This window comes from Globicephala melas, chromosome 10 (genome assembly GCF_963455315.2).
Source record: "Globicephala melas chromosome 10, mGloMel1.2, whole genome shotgun sequence".
Taxonomy (NCBI): domain Eukaryota; kingdom Metazoa; phylum Chordata; class Mammalia; order Artiodactyla; family Delphinidae; genus Globicephala; species Globicephala melas.
Genome location: NC_083323.1, coordinates 53,118,814 through 53,143,317, shown reverse-complemented (window position 1 = coordinate 53,143,317; position 24,504 = coordinate 53,118,814). Strand labels below are relative to the sequence as shown.

The window sequence follows — 24,504 nt, the reverse complement described above, 5'->3', positions numbered from 1 at the left end:
TGACTCTGGAGGAAGTCTAGCTGAGCAGTAATTCCTTGATCTCTTTACCCCTAGTTACACTGTGCAGAGAAACAAATTGTGTAGAAACTTAAAATCTAAGAGAATTTGGCATTTTAAAAACTTTATTGTAGGGATATCAGTTTTCCATAATTGAAATCAAAAGAGCTGCTTTTATTTTCAGTGGGGGGAGAAAAGTAGCCTGTCAATAATAACTTTTTTCTCCCTGACTGTGAACATAAGTTGCTTATAGATTGCCTTAGAGGGAATGGAAAAGTTAATATATTAGAGAAAGAGAGCATAGGCCTTGTGAGATACCCATAATCTAGAACTTTCAGATGTTTAATTCAAGCTTTTATATATGTGTAGAGGATAGTAAACAAAAGGAAACAACAAACCCCCAAAACTTTTTTCCATGGAAAAAAGCATATAATTTTATTTAGGAAAAAACTGCTGCTTTCGCAATAAAAAAACATAGAATCATTCATCCCAACTACTAGGAATTTGTTCTAAGCTTTGAACTTTTAATGGCTTTGAAAGCAATATATACCTTCGATTGGGAACTTAGGAAGTTTTATTGTTGGAAACTTAGGAAGTTTTATTTATATAAATTGATATCATTTTGTATTACTAATTTTCACTCTAGCCATTGTTTATTACTTATGTGATTATCTAAATGATGTTTCATAATACTTGAATGTGATTCAAATATATAGGGTCTTTAATATTTCCTAACAGAAAACATATTTCATTATTAGTAAAGAGTGTTTTTATTTTTTCTTTCTTTTTCTTTTTCCAAGTAAGGGTGTTTTTATATTTCCCCCCACAGGTGTCAGAAAATTTTTTCACAAGCAAAATTTACTTGCTTTGGGACTTTATTCATAAACTAATAAGCTATTCTGCAAAACATTTTATTGATTAAAAGCAGTTTTCCTTCCTAAAGGAAAAACTCATTTCTAATTTCATGTTTACCCTTACATTGTTTAGGGTTTCAGGGTCATAGTCTTTTCCTTGGTTTTCAGATCACTAGTTCACAACCAAAATGATTTAGTCATGTAGGCCAACTTTTTTTTTTGGCCAAGATACTTTGGCATACATGGGGGACCTGAGAATTTGATTATCTGCTTTCCCTAAGTTCTGAGATCAGGAGACTGCATCTATCTTATTTATTGCCACACGGATTGAATTATTTCAAATGACTTAATAAGAGAAACCTTGAACCATGTGAGAGGTTAGATGTCCAGTTTCTTTTCTTTTTTTCACGTACACAGTTTTCAAGGACTAATAAGAACTGTTGTCCAGATTGCTTATGGATTCTTAGCTTTTGGACTAAAATCTGTTACCAGATTTATATATAGGCTTTTCTGATAAACTTCAGAATACTGAAGAAAGCCAATAATAACTTTTTCTTAGAATGAAGTTTGTTGTAAAAAAAAAAAAAAGAAAAAAAGAGTTGGTTCCATATTATGCATTTTAAGATTCCAGAATTCAACTGTAACACTATTAGTTTTTTGTTTTTTTTTTAATAAAGGACCACTGAAAATTAAAACATATAGTCCAGGTCATTATTTGTTGCTAAGGTATTTTCAGAAAAATTAGTTTTCTAAGGTCTCCACACAGACTTTTCCCTCCCTCCCTTGCTTTGTCACTGAAAATAAAAGAATTCATTTAGGGTAATTATATCTTTTCCACAGTAATGTCTACTTGTTTACTTGTAAGAGTTAAGACTCAGCAAGGGGTTAATAAAGAAGACCAGTGAAACTATTAGAAGTAGTTAGTAGAGAGAATTTTTTTAGGCTGTATACCTTTCAAGTTCATGATTCACTGTTTCTGAGAAAAGTAACCAAGTAGGGAAAGATGGTATTAGATATCTTTGTTCTACTTTCACATTGTAATTATAGGATAATCAAACATACTAATGGGCAGCACTTTGCTTATCTACTTTGTACCTCAAGATAATTTTATCTAAAACACCAGTTAAAGCTAAATGGCTACCTCTTCTCTGAGGGAAAATAAAACTAGTCTTTTATCTGACAGGTTAAAAAAGCCATGATTGCATGAAAATATAAATGTTGTGCACATCTTTTTAAAGAAATTCCTTAAAATTTTGAAATGCTTTGAATTTTGATTTTGTATTTTGAGGGTACCTCAAGTGTAGAATGATCATGCTTTTTGTTTTGTAAAGCACAAATATATTTTAGATACTCTGTAACATATCATTAAATATTTTTCCCACAGAGAGAAACGAACACTAAAACAGGAAAATATGAAAGGATGGGAGGAGAAAACACATATGTCGCTAGAGAAAATAAAAACATAAGATTTATTTTTAAGTATTTTCAATGTATTTGAAGTAATTAAAATCTGCAGTATCAGAATATGTATTCTTGTTTTATGAAATTATTTGTAGCATTAAGTTTAATTTCTATTAAATTTTTAAATTTTTCTTGTTTTAAATCAAGTCTATATATTTAGATACATTAGACACTAGATATACTCTGCCCTGTTAAAAATTAATATACTGTATACATTTCTTTTAGAAACAAATTTTTATTCATAACTTATTTTCCCGACTGTAATGAACATGATTATTTGTTAAAGTCTGTGGACCAGGCATGATACAGGAATCAGCTGTCATTTCAATAAGTTAATGCCATCACTTAAGTAGAAGTCAACATCATCTTAGTCAGTGAAGCATTGTAAATGGTCTGATGGGTATATTACTGAACAAATGATCAGATTGTGGAACCTCAGAACTGCCAGCGTTTTCTCTTTAAGTGCTTGCCCTTTGTTTAGTCTGCTGAGTAATAAGCCACACTTTTAATTAAAAAACGTTTTTTAGCTGATTAATACATTTAGCCTACACTTTATTCAGTAATAGTTTAAAATAGCTTAAATGTCCTTCAGGGCTTATAAAAAATTGTATAATACTTAACATAAAATAGGACAGCTTTTTCGATTCTTTGGTTAAACAAAAGCATATACAGTAAAGAACTTAATGGAGTTCAGATTATGCATTCTACTATTCATATATTGTTTTTATAGGCCATCTGTATAGGACCGGAAAACATGCAGATAATGTATCCAGCTATATTTGACCAGTTATTGGCATTTGTAGAATTTTCCTGTAAACCTCCACAGTATGGACAGCTAGAAACAAAACACATTGCAAATGCAAAATATAATCAGGTAATTTGCTATAAATTATATTTACTCTGTAAGATTTCATGGCTTATAAATATAGTCAGTTCCACTTAAGATGGACTTTGATTATCCCAGAAAATTTTCATTCACAAATAAACTTTCATATGTATGTTAACAGTTTAAGCTGAAAAGAAACACTATTTGGAAGACCTTTTCTGTGTTCCTTTTGTGTGTTTGTTTGTTTATTACTTTCTTTTCCCAAGTGGTTCTCCAGAAAGTTTGGCCTTGCATGTTACTCTTTCTTCGAAGTTCCTTTCTTTGTGTCCTCATCCCACTCTAAAATGGCTTCTAAATCCCTAAGCCTAATCTTATCTAAAATAGATATCTGCAATACAAAATGAAGAAATCTGTGTGTACTAAATAAGTCTACTACTGGTGTGAAATTTAGTTGGATTTTACATAAAAGATTTTTATAGCCATAGTTGGCAAATTTTAACTTTGTTTTGGCTTAGGGGAAAAGTAAATTTCTGAATGCATGCACATGCTGATTTTGTTCACTCAACATAAAAATTATAATTTTACATGGTCCGAAACGTAGTTTTAATGTGTATTAACTTTTCTCATTCTATTTGTCTTGCAACACAATGGAATCACAATAGATCCAACTATTTGCACCGGTGAGTTAAATTTCCTAAAATTGTCCTAACCTATTGGCAACAAATAAAGTACATCTTTCCCAGTTTTTGATAGAATGCTCTATGTGCTTTTTCTGATAGTTTTAATTTTTGTCTGGCTGAAAATTATTCTTTCATGAAGTACATATCTCTTTGAAAACTTTGCACGTAATATAATCTGGCCTAAAACCAAGGCCTAAACTTTAAGACAAAGAAGCTTTCGCTTTGAAAACAATATGATTTCATTTAATCTCATTTTTATTTTAACTCTGTGAAAATATTACTTTCTAGGCGGAATGGGTAGCCTTGAATTATGTACCATTTGCTGAAAGGTCTTTAGAAGTAGTTGTGGATTTATACCAAAAAACAGCCTGTCACAAAGCAGTGGTGAATGAGAAAGTACTCCAGAATATTATTAAGGTATTTTTTTTAATTTCCATACTTTCATTTAATAATGTCAGTATTATTGAAATTTCTCTTTAGGTAATAATATATTATCATATATTGAGATAAATGAAAAATATAATTTGGTATTATTTATAGTTACTCTTCTCCAACATTCATGGATATTATTTAGGAAGCCGTTTTTTTTTTTTAATTAATTTATTTATTTTTGGCTGTGTTGGGTCTTCCTTTCTGTGTGAGGGCTTTCTCTAGTTGTGGCGAGCAGGGGCCACTCTTCATCGCAGTGCACGGGCCTCTCACTATCGTGGCCTCTCTTGTTGTGGAGCACAGGCTCCAGACACGCAGGCTCAGTAGTTGTGGCTCACAGGCCCAGTTGCTCCGCGGCATGTGGGATCCTCCCAGACCAGGGCTCGAACCCGTGTCTCCTGCATTGGCAGGCGGATTCTCAACCACTGCACCACCAGGGAAGCCCAGGAAGCCGTTTTTTTTAAAACGAGAAGGTTTTTTTAATGAAAAATATTTTAAAGTAAGAGTGCATTAGATTTTTTATGATTCTTAAATTTTGCCACATAAGACAATAAGCATCCTGTTTCTTAGGACAGGATGCTCTATGATTTTGGGGCAGATGAGCCTGAGAGTGTTTCTCATCTGTAAAAGAAGGGTAATACCAGTACAAATTTCATGTCTTAACCATTAAGAGATTCAATTGAGATATGGCATTTAATGATACTTGCCAAGTAGTCAGTGTTGAATAAAAAGTTAGGTTCCCCCTTCCCTCAACAGACAAGGAAATAACTGCCTAGGGGATCTTGGCAAGGATTAACAGAAGTAACATTTGAAGAAGGAGTACCAGCAAAAAGGGAGAAGGAGATGTAGATCAATTAAGCAATATAAAAGATCATGGTATATTTTTAAAGCAGTGTTGAGAAATCCCACTTAGGGAGGTGGCAGGGCCTGGAATAAGTCTGAAAAAGTGGCTATGGGTATTACAAGCCATCATAAGGCATCAGATTTTATTCTTTAACCATTGAAGGTTTGAACATGGAGGAGTGACATGAATCAGTTTGTATTTTTTAAGGAATTAAATAATCAGTTTTCTGTACTCCAGAACACTTCATTGATGCCACTTACTACATTGCATTGTGGTTAATTGGACAAGGCTCTTCCTTCCTCAGAAATTGTGAACCTCGTGACAGCAAGAACTGAATTTTCCAGTTCCGTATACATTTACTGAGTATATACTATGTGCCAATCTCTGTATTAGTTGCTTAAATATTTTAAAAAATAAATGTATAAATCAAATATATTTGCTGTGCTTAATATTCCCTTGACATTGGTAAAATATTAATCTAGTAGTAAACCATACTTTTCATTTATCTAATCTTGAGTTATAACATGTTAATTCAGAGTGGCCGGTGTATAATTTAGTATTCTTTTGTTTGCGTATGACACAAATTCAGGCTCTGACTAGCTTTAACAATAAAGGGACAGGCTTAGTTGGAAAATTCAGAGATGGAGGGCTTTAGGATTGGTTGATCCAGTGGTTCAGTACTATCACCAAAAACCAAAATTTTTTTCCCTGTTCTGCTTTCCAGGGGGTTGACTGCATCCTAACTATGTTTCTTCTCATAGTTGTAGGCTAATAAAGGGATTATATGTCAGTAGCAGGTGTGTGTTTATCAGATTCTTCTTCTTAAATTACTAAAATCAAGTGAATCGGCTTTAGTCCCATGCCCAGTCTTGAATCAGTGATTATGGCCAGAGAAATGGAGTAGATTGATTGGCTTAATAAACTAATCATCTCTTTACCCTAATTTCCAACTGGATGTGGGGAGGGGAAAGAGATAAATAGATTCTGGGTAGGCTAATTATCTGTTAGTGGAGGCCCATTTCATGCTAATATGTAATGGTTCACATATTCACTGTGTGAGTATTCAGTAATCATTTGTGTGGAGGATGATGAAATCAGGTTTTATGTTCACTCCATAACATTAAAATATGAAAACGTATCTCATCTACTCTTTATCTTTCTCAGACTAGAATTTTTATATAAAAGCTGAATTTTCAGTCTAATGCACATTATCAAACGGTATGCTGAAACTATTTATTGATGGTGCTCTGGGGTAACTCACTGTGATAGTTTCGTCAGTCTAGTCTTCTAGTTGTTGGATAGTACTATGACCAGAGAAATTCATTCTGAACCACTGAATTAGTTCTTTAATGATTAACAGCAACCTGTCTCAGAAGTTGACCAATTAAAAAGTAAGTCTCAATATTTTAGTCACTAGACATAGTTCAGATGCTGTGCTGTGTTCTCAAGGGTTAATGATAAAATAAACCAAGTTCTTGAATTATCAACTTTTCTCAAATATTTGGAAAAGGAAAAAAATACATTAAAATGTTAGTGTAGAGTATAAAATTCAAAGAATTCTAAAGATAAAGTATAAGACTTCAAAGTAATGATACTCTAGGCCATGTTTACCTAACCATTAGTGAAAAAATATAAGCAGTATTGATCTCTCTTGGATGGGAGAAACCCCATCAGTCAAATTATTTTCTGCCAGGAGAACTATGTCAGAATGCTCTAATTTTATAACGTCAAGTTGGAGAAGCTGCAAAATTGTAAGTTTCTTACTCTTAACTTTTCAGAAAACATCTCTATTTTTTATGATGCGAAACCGAGGTTCAAAAAGGTTATTATTCAATCCTTATTCAGGGTCATTGTTTATAAAATGGACATAGGACTTAAAAGTATATCTTTCTAGGGAATTCCCTGGTAGTCCAGTGGTTAGGACTCTGCGCTTTCAGTGCTGAGGGTGCGGGTTCTATCCCTGTTCGGGGAGCTAAGATCCCATATGCCTCGGGAAGTGGCCAAAAAAAAAAAAGTGTATCTTTCTAGGCAGTATGATTTGAGGACCATGTCTGAGAATTGGTCTTTCTAGAAAATAACATCCTATTTAAAATGAAAATACCTATGTTATTATTTTTTGCTCTCAGCTATAGTTTTTTTTAAGTAATTAAAGCTGTGTGTGTTTGTTTTAATTAGTACTTATCTTAAACTGTCTTTATTTTCACAGACTCTTAGGGTTCCTCTCAGTTTGAAGTATTCCTGCCCTTCCGAAAGCACATGGAAACTAGCAGTATCTTCTCTCCTCAAAGTTCTTTCTATTGGGCTACCTGTTGCCCGGCAGCATGCTTCTTCTGGAAAATTTGACAGTATGTGGCCAGAACTAGCCAACACTTTTGAAGACTTTCTCTTTACTAAAAGGTCAGCTTATTCATTTTTACAGTTAAGACAGTCTTTCAAGAAGTACACATTATACCTGTAATTGCTCTAAAAACAGTATTTCTCATTATTCATTAACAAAGTAATTGACTCTTAAGATTGCTAGATTGTATACAAAGAAGAAGTGGATTAGGCATTTATCCACTGGGTACATTATCTGTGAGCAGTGGAGATTTTTGCTGTTTACAGTGTTTTGGTTGTAAGACAGGGGTCTATATATGAGGTCACATGAATGCATCATAATTAAGGAGCCATGGTTTTAACTCGATGAAGTTAAGAAGGTCCATTTTAAAAATCTGATGCCCATTTAGCATTACAAGAGAAAAACAACTTCCGAAAATGAGTTTTTTTAAGAATAAATAAGATCATTGGTAATAACGAACAGCTCTTTAAGATGTTTAAGTTTTGCAAAGAAGAATGTAATTTTCATTGTATACATTCCAACTGAGGGTGTGTCTTAAGGATGCTATTTTGACCCCTCACTGAATGAGAATAGGGTAATTAGAATACGGAATTTTTTGAATGAGGAGTCTGCTGCAGTCTCTCTAGAGCTGTACTATCTAATACAGCAGTCACTAGCTACAATTAACTTAAATTTTTAATTAACTAAGTCACATTAATAACTCAGTTCTTCATTCTCACTAGCCACGTTTCAACATTGCCATGTGTGGCTAGTGGTTGCTCTAGTGGGTACTGCAGATCATTGAACATTCCCATCATCACAGGAAATTCCGTTTGGCAGCACTAATCTCAAATGTGCCATTTTACTAAAGATGGACTTAACCAGTAATAGCTGTGATAGGTAGGTAGTCTTCAGTACTCCTACAATCTAATTTTCCTTTGTGCTATAGTGGTGAAATTCTATGACAACAAAAGTTTTTCTATTTTTTTTTATCCATTAATCTTTTTTTTTTTTTTTTTTTGCGGTATGCGGGCCTGTCACTGTTGTGGCCTCTCCCGTTGCGGAGCACAGGCTCCGGATGCACAGGCTCAGTGGCCATGGCTCATAGGCCCAGCTGCTCTGCAGCATGTGGGATCTTCCCGGACCGGGGCACGAACCTGTGTCCCCTGCATCGGCAGGCAGACTCTGAACCACTGCGCCACCGGGGAAGCCCCATTAATCATTCTTTAAAACTATAGAAGGATGAATGTGTCATGCACTGCTATTTAATCATTAAAAATTGTTAGTTTGAAACCATTTAAATTATAAATTTCATATACTTGAAGAAAAACCTACATTGGCATATTGATAATGATCAGATGAGTCTACACAGAATGATTTAACTGAAGAGTTTCTATCTTTCTAATGTGGTTTAGTTATTAAGTAAAGAAAAGTTGTAGAATGCAGAAGGTTAACTTACATTTTTCTCTGTAGAGGTTTATCTGATATTTCAGAATTGGAAGTAATGACATGTGATCGTAATTTTTGTTTCCATAACTGGTCAGACTTTGTTTTGCTTTCTTATATATTTCTCAACTCTAGAAATCTTATTAATACCAATGCAAGCATATTCTTTGTATTGAATATATGCAGGAAAATGATAGTGACTCACAAAGCATATCTAAGCAAATTCTGTTTTCATTTTTAAAATAACCCTGGGTATTTGAGTTCCTTTGTGGACCCTGTTGCCTATGTCACTACGTTAATTTGTATGAAGCAAACAGATTTAGAAATTTAAACTTTTCTTTTTCTTTCTCAATTATCTGTCTGTATATGCATGTTGCCCTATTAATAAGTTGAATGAGCTTAGATCAGTTTTTTTGAAATGAGTAAAACTTCTTTAAGAATTTCTTTTCCTATGACTGAGTCTTTCCACCGTCTTTCTTATTCTCAAGTTTCTTATTGAACATTCTTCATTTTCCAAGCTTTGTTCTTATTTTATTAAATTCAGTTTCTTAAGTACTTTCTTTGTGTACAGGAAAGTAGGTAGAGAAACAAAGGCCTAATAATAGGTAATTAACATTTTATGTAATTTTTGTATTCATGCAGTTGTAGTATAATTTCATTACAGTATTTTGCCTGTTGGAGGCCCTACTTACATTAAAGGTTTGAGTATATTGAGTATGTTGAAAAATCACACAGTTTAAGAAACAGTTAACATAGAGGATAAGAACATTGACTCAGGAGCCAGATTACCTGGATTCAAATCCCAACTGTACAACTTTGTAACTGTGATATTTTGTACAAGTTATTTATGTTTCAGTGACTCATTTTCCTCATCTGCTAAATAGGAATAGTAATGCTACCTAACTCATAGGGTTATTGTGAGGATTAAATCATTTAAATGAATGCTTAGAATAGTTTCTGGAATGTAAGTGCTTCTATTAAAATGCTTGCTCCTACTATTATCCTCATAATCATTATTTCTTTCACTTAAGAGAAACTGACATTATCCATATCCTTTACCGTGAAACAGCTATATTTTAAACTAAAAACTTAACGACCAAAACTTTAAATAACTGGGACTAGGAAATTTACCCCTAAATTTGGGGTTTTTTTAAATGGCTAGAAAAAAAATAAAGGTACTAAATTCTGGTACTAAGTAACACAGAATCAGTGTTCTAAGTTGTGGTTATTCTAGTTACACATTTAAGCCTTCTACTACATGAAGTAATAGAAAGATACCCTGTATTGAGAGTCAGGAGACCTGTGGCCTACTCTTGACTCTGCCGCCTACTTTCTGTTCACCTTGAACTGGTCATTTCCTCTCAGTTGGCATCATTGTCCTTAATTGTAAGACTAAATTAACTGATTTGACTACTTGTAAAAGTCCACAATTATTTTATGTATTTTGACTTAATGTTTTAATCAGTGTTTTTAATTGAATAGTTTACATTGATAAAGCCAATTTAGTTTTTATTTCATAGTCCAAAAATACCTTAAGGCTCAAAGTGAAAGCTTTTATTAGTTAGTTGATGATAAAAATGCAGTGCTCACTAAGAGAACTTAAAAACCATGCACACTTTCACAGTTTCATGAGAAGATTTTGCCTTTGTTTTTGTTTTCCAAATAATTGATTACTTTGGAAAATCACAAACTGTTAGATTTTAAATTTTATTTTATGGCACATATACACAATGTTCTATAATTGAAATCTATCAGTAGTAGTATTTGAACAGTAGGAAGAGTGTTTGGAATAGCATGACTTAGGTTTTTAGATAATATGAATATTTGAGTATCTTTTATATTGGAACATTTATAAGTTTTTTAACCTAATTACTGATACTCAAAGACTGTGTGAATAACCATACCTTTCTCTGTGATGTTTCCCAACTGTTTATGGTCTGCAAGCTGCTTTCATACAGTAACAGCAACAGTACAGTAACAAAGAAAACAAATAAAACCAAAATCAACTAGAAGAAACAAGAGGCTTTGGACATCACTGAGGACTATCATAAGTGAATGAATTGTTTAAATGAGTGAAAGAAAAACAATTAAAAATGAGCAACATAAGGACTGTAACCTGGTGGACACTTAAAGTCTGTTAGGAATTCATTCAGCCACCCTTTGAGTACCAAAACATGGTACTTGTCCTCTAGAAGACACGTGGGCTAGTGGGAATTGATACAATTAATAGTCTGTTGACCTTCAGTTAAAAATCACTAAGTACTACCCAAAAGAATTGAAATGAAACGTGTTCACACAAAAACTTGTACACTAATGTTTGTAGCAGCATTATAACAGCCAAAAAATGAAAACAATCCAAATGTTCAACTGATGAATGGATAAATTAAATGTGATATGTACATCCATACAGTGGAATATTCAGCCATAAAAAGGAATGAAATACTGATGCATGTTACAACATAGATGAATCTTGAAATTATTATGCTAAGTGAAAGAACCCAGACACAAAAGGCCATATATTATATGGTCTCATTTATGTGATATGTCCAGAATAGGCAAATCAGTAGAGACAGAAAATAGATTAATGGTTATCAGAGTTGGGAGGAGGGTAGAATGGGGAGTGACTACTAATGGATACAGAGTTTCTTTGGAGGTGATGAAAATGTTCTAGAAGTAAAAGAGGTGACCATTGCACAACTTTGTGAACATACTAAAAAGCTGAATTGTGCAATTTAAAAGGGTGAATTTTATGGTGTATGAATTATATCTCAAAAAATAATTTTAATGTACCATTCAGAGAGAACTGATGAAAAATACACATAATACTTTATCAGTTTGAAGCCTCTTTTCTTTCAAATAAAGATTCATGAAAAAAATTTTTTTTAATTACTAACTACTGTACTCCTCAAGCTTAGAGACTATACGGATCTTATATGGCCCATTTGTACCTGCAGTATTGACTATCTCCCTTTATAATTGATAGGTAAATTCTGTTAATCATCTGTGTTTTTAAAAGCTCGACCAATGTTTTTTGATATGCTCACAGTATCTAGAAAGGATACTAACTATAAATTAAAATAAATAAACATTAGTGTGAGTTCTGAGATCAGAAGATTCAACCTGTGCACAATTGAATAAATTCTTGATTTTATTGATCACTAGGATTAGGAGGAGTTAACCTTTCAGCTTTGTATGCTACTCTCTTCCCTCATTATAAGATATTTTAAAACTACAGTTCAGGGGCTTCCCTGGTGGCTCAGTGGTTAAGAATCTGCCTGCCAATGCAGAGGACACGGGTTTGAGCCCTGGTCCAGGAAGATTCCACAGGCCGCGGAGCAACTAAGCCTGTGTGCCACAGCTACTGAGCCTGCGCTCTAGAGCCCGTGAGCCACAACTACTGAAGCTCGTGCACCTAGAGCCTGTGCTCCACAACAAGAGAAGCCACTGAAATGAGAAGCCCTCGCACTGCAATGAAGAGGAGCCCCACCCCCGCCACAACTAGAGAAAGCCCGCGTGCAGCAACAAAGACCCAGTGCAGCCAAAAATGAACAAATAAATAAATGAAATCTATTTAAAAAATTGGAAGTCTCAAAAAAAAAATAAGGTTCAGTGTTTCTGATATGTGATCCCAATAATATTAATACTGTATGTTCCTGATAAGCTTTTTTTTATTAGTACAATAGTTAGCCAGTTGGTATTTGTCTTTGTGTGTGTGTGTATTTTAATACCTTTGGTTAGATAAACCAAATAATACCAAATAGAGCAAAAATAGCTCTAGATACAAAACTCTATACTGTACCTCTAAATCTAAATATGATAATACTGTTTTTACATTTATAACTTTTATAAAAGAAAAGAACTTAGGCTCAAATATCATATAAATCTAGGTTCAAATTGTGGCCTTGTCATTTATTTACGATGTGTTCTTGGTCATATTACTAAGCCATTCGAACCTTCAGTTTCCTCTTCTGTCAATTACATGATAATACATGTGGTTACTGTGGAACATAGGAGATAATGTAAATAAAACTCATAATACAGTGGCTGGCTTTCTAATTTTTGCTGTCATTATTATTGTTATAATCATTACCATCCTATTCTCAGCTGTTTTTAAGTGCTTAATATTTCATTGTTTCATAAGTTTAATAGAACTATACTGCTCATTCTTATTCAGAGCCACAGGGTCTAGAATTAGCTTTGGTTCCCTCGGAACTGTTGATTTATTCTGATCTTGTTGGAACACTGTTCTGTTTTAGAAAGTCTGAATCAGTCCACTTCTTTCCAGATGTTCTCTTTTACTGTAAAGATATTTAGTATATTGTATTTATTACAAATTAATGCGCAGTGGGCTGTTGCTGAATGAATAATTCAGCATCTTGACCAAGGCTCTTTTAACTTTCTCTGAAATTACTGGCAATATAAGTGAATTCAGTTTTTGTCACAGTGGTAATTTTTGCTGTAACTCCAGATGATAGTATCTTTACTTTTCTTCGTTTTTCATTCATAGTATTAAAAGAAGTTTTGTTCTACAGGTTTTATTTAGTTCAAGATTGTACTAATTATTTTTGTAGCTAGAATTTCATGTTTGTAATTAGCTTAGTCATTTATACTAATTAATTAAAAATACTGTTCTTTTAAATAACTGATAATGTTCTAACTTGGGTGAGAAAATATATTTTTTTGATACTTGAATTCTTTTTATTTTCTGTTTGTATTTTAAGGAGATATTTTACCTTTAAAAATCAAGTCTTTTATTTATTTTTCTTTTAGCATACCTCCAGATAACCTCTCTATTCAAGAATTTCAAAGAAATGAAAGTATTGATGTTGAGGTGAGGAAGCTATTTAAAAGATTTTCCTGTGACCATTTATGAAAACCAAATAGTAGAAATGTTGAAACTGTAAAATTGCTAAAAAAAAAAAAAAAAAAAGTAAAGTGATAGGTTGAGCTTGAACCTAAAAGCATTAAAACACAAAGGTTAAAGTTTAATTTTTAAAGCACTGACATTTAAAAAATTAATTTCTTATATTTGTTAGCTTTGTGCTGTGTGCGTGTTGTCCAGATACTTAGCTGTGTCCATTTAATAATTTTAAAAAACAGTTGGTTTAGTAAAATAAATCCATCAGTCAGTGAGCATGTATTTGAGAGCATACTTTATAGTTTGACAAATCAGATATTTGTATTTAAATTAATCAATAAGTTGCTCAGATTTTTTATTTTTAACCAGATGTAGAAGTAAATAATGAATGTTTTTTTAAAGAATATATTTTGCTGATTATAACTGGAATTTAAAGAAGTAGCTTTTGGTTATGGATTTTTTTTGTTCGGGGGGGTTATTTTTTCCCTTTAAGTGGGATAAGGGAACTTTTAAATAAAGCAAATCAAATAAATTACATAGAAAGCATAGGCATCCTATCGATATATAGATGCAAAATATTGCCTTTTGTCCCATTGCTATGTTAACTCTTGAAAACTCTCCTCAAACTTTTCTTCTTTCTCTTCAAAAGGCAAAATCACACATTGTATGTTAGAAATAAACTATTTAACAAAAATGAATATAACTTCTTAATGGCGCATTTTTATGGTTCTAAAAGGAGATTTAAATCATGTTCTTAACCCTGTTTTAGATACTTTATTCTAACATGGATACATTTCATATGCTGATTTTTTTCTCCAGAGCTCTCTTTGCATTTATCATGTTGCAGATCAAAATTTATTGAAGTTTTTGTATAGTAAACAGTTTATAGTATTGACTATTTTGTAATAAAGTTATTTACTAAGACAGATGAGGGAAACAGACTTATTATCCTGCATATTAACATTAAAATGGTTGTATACTTCTATTAAGAAAGATTCTTTAACTGATTTTCTTTTAAAATAAAATTTAAATTTTACTCTAGAAATTATCATTTGAGTTAGTCTCTTTCAAGAAAAAAAAATACCTTTGAATTTGCATCTTTTGTTTTAGGTAGTTCAGCTTATCAGCACTGAGATACTACCTTATGCCAATTTTATTCCTAAGGAATTTGTTGGTCAGATAATGACTATGCTTAATAAGGGATCAATACATTCTCAGTCATCTTCATTTACAGGTATGTTATTTCAATATTTATTTTTTTTAATGTTAATAAGTATTGAAGCACTTTTGAAGAAGCTGACTTCTACTAGAAATGTTTACTCCTACAATTGTGGTAAATGTAAATAGGAGAATGGTTAAGAATGTGATATAGAATATTAAGCTTTATGAGGGGAAAACGTGGTAAATATTCTGTGATGAATTAAATTGCAAAGCACTTATAGAATCCACCTAAATCATTGCAGGCTGACATAAATCACCAGTTTTGTGAAGTCATGGATTATTGGGAGGTAATGAATGTGTATTCTGCCACTTAGTAGTTGGTTAAGTGTGGTTTTTTTTTTTTTTTTTTTTTTTTTTTTGCGGTATGCGGGCCTCTCACTGCTGTGGCCTCTCCTGTTGCGGAGCACAGGCTCCAGACGCGCTGGCCCAGCAGCCATGGCTCTCGTGACCAGCCGCTCCGCGGCATGTGGGATTTTCCCAGACCGGGACACGAATCCGTGTCCCCTGCATCTGCAGGCGGACTCTCAACCACTGCGCCACCAGGGAAGCCCCCTAAGTGTCAGTTTGGTCATCTGTAAAATAAAGATATTAATACCAACCTCTCAGGACTATAATTGCAGAGCTAGTTCATTAAAAAAAAAAAAATCCTTAACATTTGTTAGAACTAAGATTTAGTGAATGACCACAATGTGCAGGGTTATGCTAGAATATTAATCTCATCCCTCACAACATTTCTGTGAGGATAGGTTCTACTGTATTACAGAGGGGAAATGGGTTTAGAAAGGTTGAAAATAATTGCCCACAGTCTTAAGCCTGGAGACCAAAGTTCATCCTTAAAAAGAACCACATGCTTCTTTTGATGTACCATATTGGGAGATGAGATGTAAGTTGGTTTTTGCTATTATTTCTTTTTTTTAAACCTATGCTCAAGTGTTAAATGTAATCGTGGCACCATAATGTGATTTTTTTGGTGAGATAATTAAAAAGTTCTAAATTTGTGCCATTCATATCCTTTGTCCCCAGAATTTACTGGAGCTGTGACTAAATTCTACTAAACTGTGGTAAACACTTTAAAGAGCATTTCTATGTACAGTTTGACCACTAGATACTGCTTACTTCACAAACTGGTTCTTTTTCCTAGCCCAGACAGTTTTTAAAATTAATCTGGTAAAGTACAGGTTTGAAAACATTAGCGCCTCAGAGAAAAAATTTTGAAGTCCATTTATCTTAATTTAGTCAGCTTTTTATTAAGAATATTTAAAAATTATAGATAAATTTTTTATAAAATACATTTTAAGAACCATGTTTATAATTATATGTAAATATTCTAAGCTAAATAAGGATTACCAAGTTACCATGTATACTTTTCTAGCAGTTTTCTGATGATACCTCTTGTCATTTATAATATTAAATGTACCAAGATAAAGAAGGTACATGTATGTTCTTCCAGTGACTTGACCATTGGACACAAATTTCTCAGCTTTAACTTGGACTTTTCTTTAAACATATACATACAGAGTCTTTCCTGCTAATAAACAAGACCAAGCTATAAACACAGAGGTTCCAGTGATTATTTTTGGTCCCCTGCTCTTAAGTGTGATTTGACAGCCACAGCTCACAGGCGTTTGAGGAAATCTTCCAACACAAAAGAGAAAGACCAAAACAAATGAAGAGAGGGTGAAAGAAACTGGTAGGAAAGAGATAAAATGCAGAGCCATAGAAAACATTTATTTAAAAAAATATATAATTAGGATGCTTAAGGAGATAAAAGATTTTACATTCATGAAACAAGAAGAATGATATTAAAATGGAACAATCAGAACACGAAAGAGCTCAAAGAAGCTAAAAATATGATAGCTGAAATATGTTCAATGGAGGGTTGGAAGAAAACATTAAGAAAATATAACCCAGAAGTAGAGCAAAGACAAACAAGTGGACAGTATGAGAAGAAAGAAAGAAAATGGATCCGAGGGATCTAACATCTGACAATAGGTCTTCCAGAAAGAGAGAATAGAGAAAAGCTAGGAGAGGAAATTATCAAAGAAACAAACTGAAGATACAATTCTGCAGATTAAAAGTGGTCTCTCAGTACCCAGAATAGTGAAAGAAAAAAGACTCACAATAAGACATGTCATCATGAAATACCAGAATAATAGAAATAAAGAGAAGATGCTAAAAGATTTCAAAAAGAAAAGAAAAAAGTTCAAACACAAAAGAGTTGTATCAAAAGGACATTACAATTCTCAGCAACACTGGATGCTCAGAGACATTGAGGCTATGGTTTCATAGTCATAAATGGAAAAGATTTTTAACATGGCGTTTTATACCTAGGCCCACTGTTGGCCAAGTGAGGAGTGTAGAATGGTAATTCTCAAATGTCAGTGTGCATTATCCTCACCTGGAGTGAAGTCATTGCTGGACTGTAACCCCAGAGTTTCTGATTCAGTAGGTCTGGGGTGAGGCATGAGAATTTGCATTTCTAACAAGTTCTCTGGTGGTGCTGATGCTGCTAGGAACCACACTTTGAGTACCACAGTAAAATGACACTTTCAGAAATGTAAGGTCTCAAAATTTTTACTTCCCATTCACTTCCTCAGGTACTACAGAGTATGCCTTGTGAAAACAAAGGAGTAAATCAAAAAAAGGGAAAGCATGAGGTCTAGAAAGTAAGATATAACACAAGAGAGGAAAAAAACAACTCGCAGGGTGAGGCCAAAGACTAGTTCCAGGATATAACTGGACAGTATGTCCAGAGAGCAACTAGTCCAGACTGGAGCAGAGGTCAGGGTCCAGGGAAGATATTGCCAAGAGAAAAAAAGAAACAGACAGACAAACGGATTATTCCAAGTTTGACCATGTAGAAGATTGTTGAGAGGTACTCTAGTGCTGTAGAAGTGTATAAAAAGACCAAGACAAGACAAATGTTGAAGTGATGAGAGTGGATAGTCTTGCCTTGTTTTTTGACCTTGCAAGGAGGAAAACTGTTTCTGTGTGTGTGTGTGTGTGTGTGTGTGTGTGTGTGTGTGTGTGTGTGTGTGTGTGTGTGTGTGTGTGTGTATGGTATAAGTTTTTCATAGATGCTCTTTATCAGTTAAGGAATTTCCTTCTATTCCTAGTTTGCTAAGAATCGTGTCATTAAGATGTATTTATTTAACCTTGTATTAACCATCAAACATTGTTAATTCTACAGAAGCAGAGATTGATATTCGTTTGAGAGAAGAATTTTCTAAAATGTGTTTTGAAACACTGCTCCAGTTTTCCTTCAGCAATAAAGTCACAACACCTCAAGAAGGCTACATCTCACGGATGGCACTCTCAGTGCTTCTAAAGAGGTCTCAAGATGTACTACATCGTTATATAGAGGATGAAAGATTAAGTGGTAAATGCCCTCTTCCAAGGTATATGTATATATGTATTTTTTTAATTAAAGAAGGAAATACACTGTCATAGTTATTAATACTTTTAAAAAGCTCTGGAAATCAAGTGTTTTCATAAGTGATCTGAACTTAACCTGAGGCTGTTTATAATTTTATTTATCCCATACAGTGTAAATATTCATAAGTTTTGCTGCAGATATATTACTGTGTTTTATTATGGGGTGCTTTTTCATACTGCTTATGGAGGTTAAGTAATATATGGTATATATACCAAATTACTTATTTTAATTCGAAAAAAATTGAATTCTAAAATATATCTTCTCAAGGATTTCTGGGTAAGGACTTGTGGATCTGTATGAACACATGATCGTGAATCTCTCTAGAGAGAAAATAATAGATAAATCATACTTTATGAACTTCCTAATTTGTTTTACAGTTATTTCTAGGTTTCTCTGTAAGTCATCTAGCCATATCTTAGATCTTCTTTTCATCTAATTTGCTTAATTAAGCCCTTGTACCTAAACTGATTTGCTTCTCATGTAGTCATGCCATGCCAGTTGAAGGGGATCTAGGTCTTTCTGCTAAGCCAAGGCTAATCAAAGTTGGGGTATATATCAGAATTCATCAAAAAATACAATCATAAATTGCAGTTATGTTGCCAATCTATTTTTTTTTTTGCGGTACGCGGGCCTCTCACTGTTGTGGCCTCTCCCGTTGCGGAGCACAGGCTCCGGACGCGCAGGCTCAGCGGCCATGGCTCTCGGGCCCAGCCGCTGCGCGGCATGTGGGATCTTTCCGGACCGGGGCACGAACCCGTGTCCCCTGCATCGGCAGGTGGACTCTCAACCACCGTGCCACCAGGGAAGCCCCTCCAATCTATTTTTTAATGTGTAAGTTAGAGGTTAAGGCAAAGCAAATGAAGCAAACAGAAAATAATATTGGAAGACAAAGTTATCAAAGAAGCAAACAGAAAATAATATTGGAAGACAAAGTTATCAAAGTCAGGAAAGAGTTAGGAAAATCATTCCAGGTCCCATCTCATAAGGCAGTAAATCAGTAACCCTAAGTCTTTGTTTACATTCTTATTTACTTAGAATAAATCTCCAGAGTTGGGATTGACCTGTCAAAAGATACAGACATTTTAAAAGGTTTTGATATATATTAAAAATTGCCTGTTAGAGACTTCTATCAGTTTATTTTCTCCCAGGAGTATATGACTGTCTTTTCCCTCAATTTTTAGCAGTTTAAAATTATTTGCCACTTTATCACTTATTTTTTCTTTTTAAAAATTTGATGAATGAAGAAATATCCGCTTTTTTTTAAATTTTTCTTTTCTTTTTTTAATTACCAATGCTTATTTGCCATTTGTATTTCTACTTCTAGCATCCACTGTATTTTGAATTTCTAGAACATAAATTATACCTCCTAGTGGATTTTATACAAAAACATTCCAAAGACATGTTAATAATTTGGTTATTGTCATGATTGAAAATTGATTTATTAAAATTGACCTCTGAAGCATACTTGGAAAAGCAGTAATGGAGTTGCCTTGATTGGAATATTTTTATTGGAGTATAAGATATTATTCGATTTCAGAAAGCAGCTTTCCTTCATTTTTTGTGTTTTAAGTGTTTATTACTTTAAATTGAGTCTTATTTATAGTTGTTATATTGTATCATCCTGTGTTTGATGCAGTATTATTGCATTATTTTCTAAAAAGCTACACTGCAACACAATAAAATATTTGTATACTTACAAAGGGAGGCTTGAAATAGTACCCTGTCATAGTATTAGGAAAATCTTATCTGTTGAGTGATAACACAGATTCATACCAGGAGTAGGGTGTGGGGGAGGACTATAGAGCAGAAGAGATATATTTCTGCAAGGATAAAGAAAGAAATCAAACTACTCTTGTTGGTCCTTTACTCCAAGTTTATTCTTCATTGCTAATGTCTCCAAACAGTGTCACCTTGGGGTTGATTTTGAGCATATTTCTTATTTGTTGTTTTAGAAAGTTAAATAAGTACTATTGTGATTTTAAAGATACTTTTCACAGCATGATAAAATATGTGAAGGGGGTAATAGTGATCTTTATTTCCCTTTAAGCTTTGGCAAATCTCTTTTAGTACTAATAAGTTAAAAAAAAAAAAAGAAAAACTGCTGTAGAAGTTTTAAAAGCACATCTTGTACAGTGTTTTAATTTGAAGTAGTTCTATGAAATACCTTACTAATAAATTTAGATTTGCATGAGTAGATTGCCTCCCCCATTTTAATGTTGATAACTTAGAATAACTATAAATCTTAATTGCACACTGAAGTACATGTTAATGAAATGATTTTCTTTTATAAGAATTTAAAACTAATATTAACTTTGCATTGTTTTGTGTTTAATGTTTTCCAGAGTATGTCTATTTGTATAACTTAGTACAAAACACACATGGCATATCTTGAAATCTTGATGGAAATAATTTCCCATCTTTTTTTTAGGCAACAAGTAACAGAAATCATATTTGTCTTAAAAGCAGTCAGTACTCTCATTGATTCACTTAAGAAAACTCAGCCTGAGAATGGTAAGTGCTTGGAAACTCAGTTATTCTAAATTTATAACATTTATGTTCTATTTGTGTTGTATTTTTATACTACTATTAAGTTAACTGAGTTTTAGGAGCATAACAGCTATAAGACATTTTTCTCCAGACCTTATGACAACAAAGCAGCAAGTCCATTAGGATATCAATTAAGTAAAATTACTTTGTAATGTTTTCTTTATTTTAAGCAAATTTTGCTGACTTTTTTCCCCCCAGCTTTGAGATGTGGTTGACATACAACCGTGTATAAGTTGAAGGTATACAACTTGTTGATTTGATACCTTTTTATATTGCAATATGTTTACCATGGAAGTGTTAGCTAACACCTCCATCATGTCACACAATTACCATTCCTTGTCTGTGCTGAGAACATTTTAAGATATACTCTCTTAGCAACCTGCAAGTATATAACACAGTATTATTAACTGTAATCACCATGCTGTATACTAAATCCCTGGAATTTATTCATCTTATACCTGGAAGTTTGTACCCTTTGACCAACATCTACCCATTTCCCTGACCCTCCCAGAATTGGCAACCACCATTCTACCCTCTGTTTCTAGGAGTTCAGCTTTTTTAGATTCCACATATAAGCAATATCATAATATAGTATTTGTCTTTCTCTATGTGACATTTCACTTAACATAATGCCCTCAGGTCTATCCCATTGTCTCAAAAGGCAGGATTTTCCTCTTTCTCACGGGTGAATAATATTTTGTTGTGTGTGTGTGTATATGTGTGTTTACAAATACATATAAATATACATATACACATGTAGCACATCATTATCCATTCATCCATTAATGGACACTTAGGTTGTTTCTATGTCTTGGCTATTGTGAGTAATGCTACAATGGACATTGGGAGTGCGGTTATCTCTTTGAGATCCTGTTTCCTTTTTCTTTGGACATATGCCTAGAAGTGGAGTTGCTGGATCATATGGTAGTTCTATTTTTAATTTTTTGAGGAAACGCTATACAGTTTTTCATGGTGGTTGTACTAAATTACATTCCCATGCACAGGGCACAAGGCTTCCCTTTTCTCCACATCCTTGCTAACACTTAATATTTCTTCTTTTTTTGATGGCACCATTCAAACAGGTTTGAAGTGATACCTCCTTGTGGTTTATTATTATTTTATTTATCGAGTACGATTGGTTTATAACATTATATGTTTCACGTGTACAACATTATATTTTTACTTGTGTATATACTACACTACTGTGCTCACCACCAAAAGTTTAGTTTTTATCCATCACCATACAGGTGTCCCCCTTTATCCATTTCACCCTCCCCCATCTCCCTTCCCTTCTGGTAACCACTACTCTGTTCTCTGTATCTATGTGTTTGTTTTTATTTGGTTTGGTTTGTTTATTATTTTTTTAAAAAAATATTCCACATATGGGTGAAATCATACAGTATTTGTCTTTCTCCATCTGACTTATTTTGCTTAGCATAATACCCTCAAGTTCCATCATGCTGTTGCAAATGGCAAGATTTCCTTCTTTTTTATGGCTGAGTAGTAGTATCCCATTGTATATATATGTATATATGTGTGTGTGTGTGTGTATAGAGCATTGTCTTTAGCCATTAATCCATTGATGTTTCCATTTCTTGGCTATTGTAAATAATGCTATGATGACCATGGGATGCATGTATCTTTTCAGATTAGTATTTTCGTATTCTTCAGATAAATGCCCAGAAGTGTAATTGCTGGATCATATGGTAGTTCTAGTCTTAATTTTTTGAGGAACCTCCATACTGTTTTCCATAGTGGCTACACAAATTTACATTTTCACTGACATTGTATAAGGATTCCCTTTCTCCCCCACATTCTAACATTTGTTATTTTCTTGCCTTTTCAATAGTAGTCATTCTAATGGGCATGAGGTTATATTTCATTGTGGTTTTGATTTGCATCTCCCTAATGATTAGTCATGTTGAGAATCTTTTCATGTGCCTATGGCCATCTGTATGTCTTTTTTTTTTTTAATAAATTTATTTATTTTATTTATTTATTTTTTGACTGCATTGGGTCTTCGTTGCTGCACGCAGGCTTTCTCTAGTTGTGTTGAGCGGGGGCTGCTCTTCGTTGAGGTGCACAGGCTTCCACTGTGATGGCTTCTCTTGTTGCGGAGCACAGGCTCTCGGTACGCGGGCTTCAGTAGTTGCAGCACGCAGGCTCAGTAGTTGTGGCACACGTGCTTAGTTGCTGCAGCCTGTGGGATCTTCCCGGACCAGGGCTCAAACCCGTGTCCCCTGCATTGGCAGGTGGATTCTTAACCACTGTGCCACCAGGGAAGCCCCATCTATATGTCTTTTTTGGAAAAATGTCTATTCAGATCCTCTGCCCATTTTTTAATAGAGTTGTTTGTTTTTTTGTTGTTGAGTTGTATAAGTTCTTTATGTATTTTGGATATTAACCCCTTATCAGATATAATGATTTGCAAATATCTTCTTCCATTTGGTAGGTAATCTTTTCATTTTGTTGACAGTTTCCTTTACTGTGCAGAAGCTTTTTAGTTTGATACACTCTCATTTATTTATTTTTGCTTTTCTTACCCTTGCCTGGGGAGATATATCCAGAAAGATATTTCTAAGACCAGTGTGAATGAGTGTATTGCCTATGTTTTTGTCTAGGATTTTTATGGTTTCAGGTCTTACATTCAAGTCTTTAATCCATTTTGAGTTGATTTTTGTGTCTGGTGTAAGATAAGTAATATAGTGGTCTAGTTTTATTCTTTTGCGTCTGGCTGTCCAGTTCTCCCAACGCCTCTTATTGAAGACACTGTCTTTTCTCCACTGTATGTTCTTTGTTCTTTTGATGTAAATTAATTTTCCATATATGTGTGGGTTTATTTCTAGGCTCTCAACTGAATTCCATTGATCTGTGTGTCTGTTTTGCTGGCAATACCAGGATGTTTTGATTGCTACAGTTTTGTAGTATAATTTGAAAACAGGGAGTGTGATACCTACAGCTTTGTTCTTTTTTTCTCAGGATTGCTTTGCTCTTCAGGGTCTTTTGTGGTTCCATATAAATTTTAGGATTTTTTTGTTCTATTTCTGTGAAAAATATCATTGGGATTTTGATAGGGATTACATTGACTCTGTAGATTGCTTTAGGTAATATGGACATTTTAACAATGTTAATTCTTCCAGTCCATGAGTATGGAATATCTTTCTATTCCTTTGCATCTTCTTCAGTTTCTTTCACCAGTGTCTTATAGTTTTCAGTGTACAGGTTCTTTCACCTCCTTGGTTAAATTTGTTCCTAGGTATTTTATTCTTTTTGCTGCGATTGTAAATGAGACTGTTTTCCTGATTTCTCTTTCTGATAGTTTGTTGCTAGTGTACAGAATGCAACAGATTTTGTATGTTGATTTCATACCCTGAAACTTTAATATATTCATTTATTATTCCTGACAGTTTTTTGGTGGAGTCTTTAGGATTTCTATATATAAAATCATGTCATCCAGAAATAGTGATAGTTTTATGTCTTCCTTTCCAATTTTGATGCCTTTTATTTCTTTCTCTTGCCTAATTGCTTTGGTTAGGACTTCCAATACCATGTTGAATAAGAGTGGTGAGAGTGGGTATTCTTGTCCTT

The 24,504-nt window shown here is 33.6% G+C and overlaps 1 protein-coding gene across 5 annotated transcripts in view; it reads left to right on the top strand.

Annotated features, from left to right (window-relative positions):
* The window catches only part of MON2 (MON2 homolog, regulator of endosome-to-Golgi trafficking), a 126,400-nt gene that overhangs the window by 84,843 nt on the left and 17,053 nt on the right, over positions 1 to 24,504 (top strand). For 4 of the 5 annotated variants that reach the window (XM_030866416.3, XM_070046383.1, XM_060305527.2 and 1 more), the window contains 8 exons: positions 3,043 to 3,186; positions 3,801 to 3,818; positions 4,107 to 4,235; positions 7,298 to 7,488; positions 13,625 to 13,685; positions 14,823 to 14,946; positions 18,124 to 18,331; positions 20,798 to 20,880. In XM_030866416.3, the coding sequence (XP_030722276.1) occupies positions 3,043 to 3,186; positions 3,801 to 3,818; positions 4,107 to 4,235; positions 7,298 to 7,488; positions 13,625 to 13,685; positions 14,823 to 14,946; positions 18,124 to 18,331; positions 20,798 to 20,880 (958 nt within the window). The remainder of the gene's footprint in view (positions 1 to 3,042; positions 3,187 to 3,800; positions 3,819 to 4,106; positions 4,236 to 7,297; positions 7,489 to 13,624; positions 13,686 to 14,822; positions 14,947 to 18,123; positions 18,332 to 20,797; positions 20,881 to 24,504) is intronic. The other variant, XM_030866417.3, reaches the window with a different exon arrangement.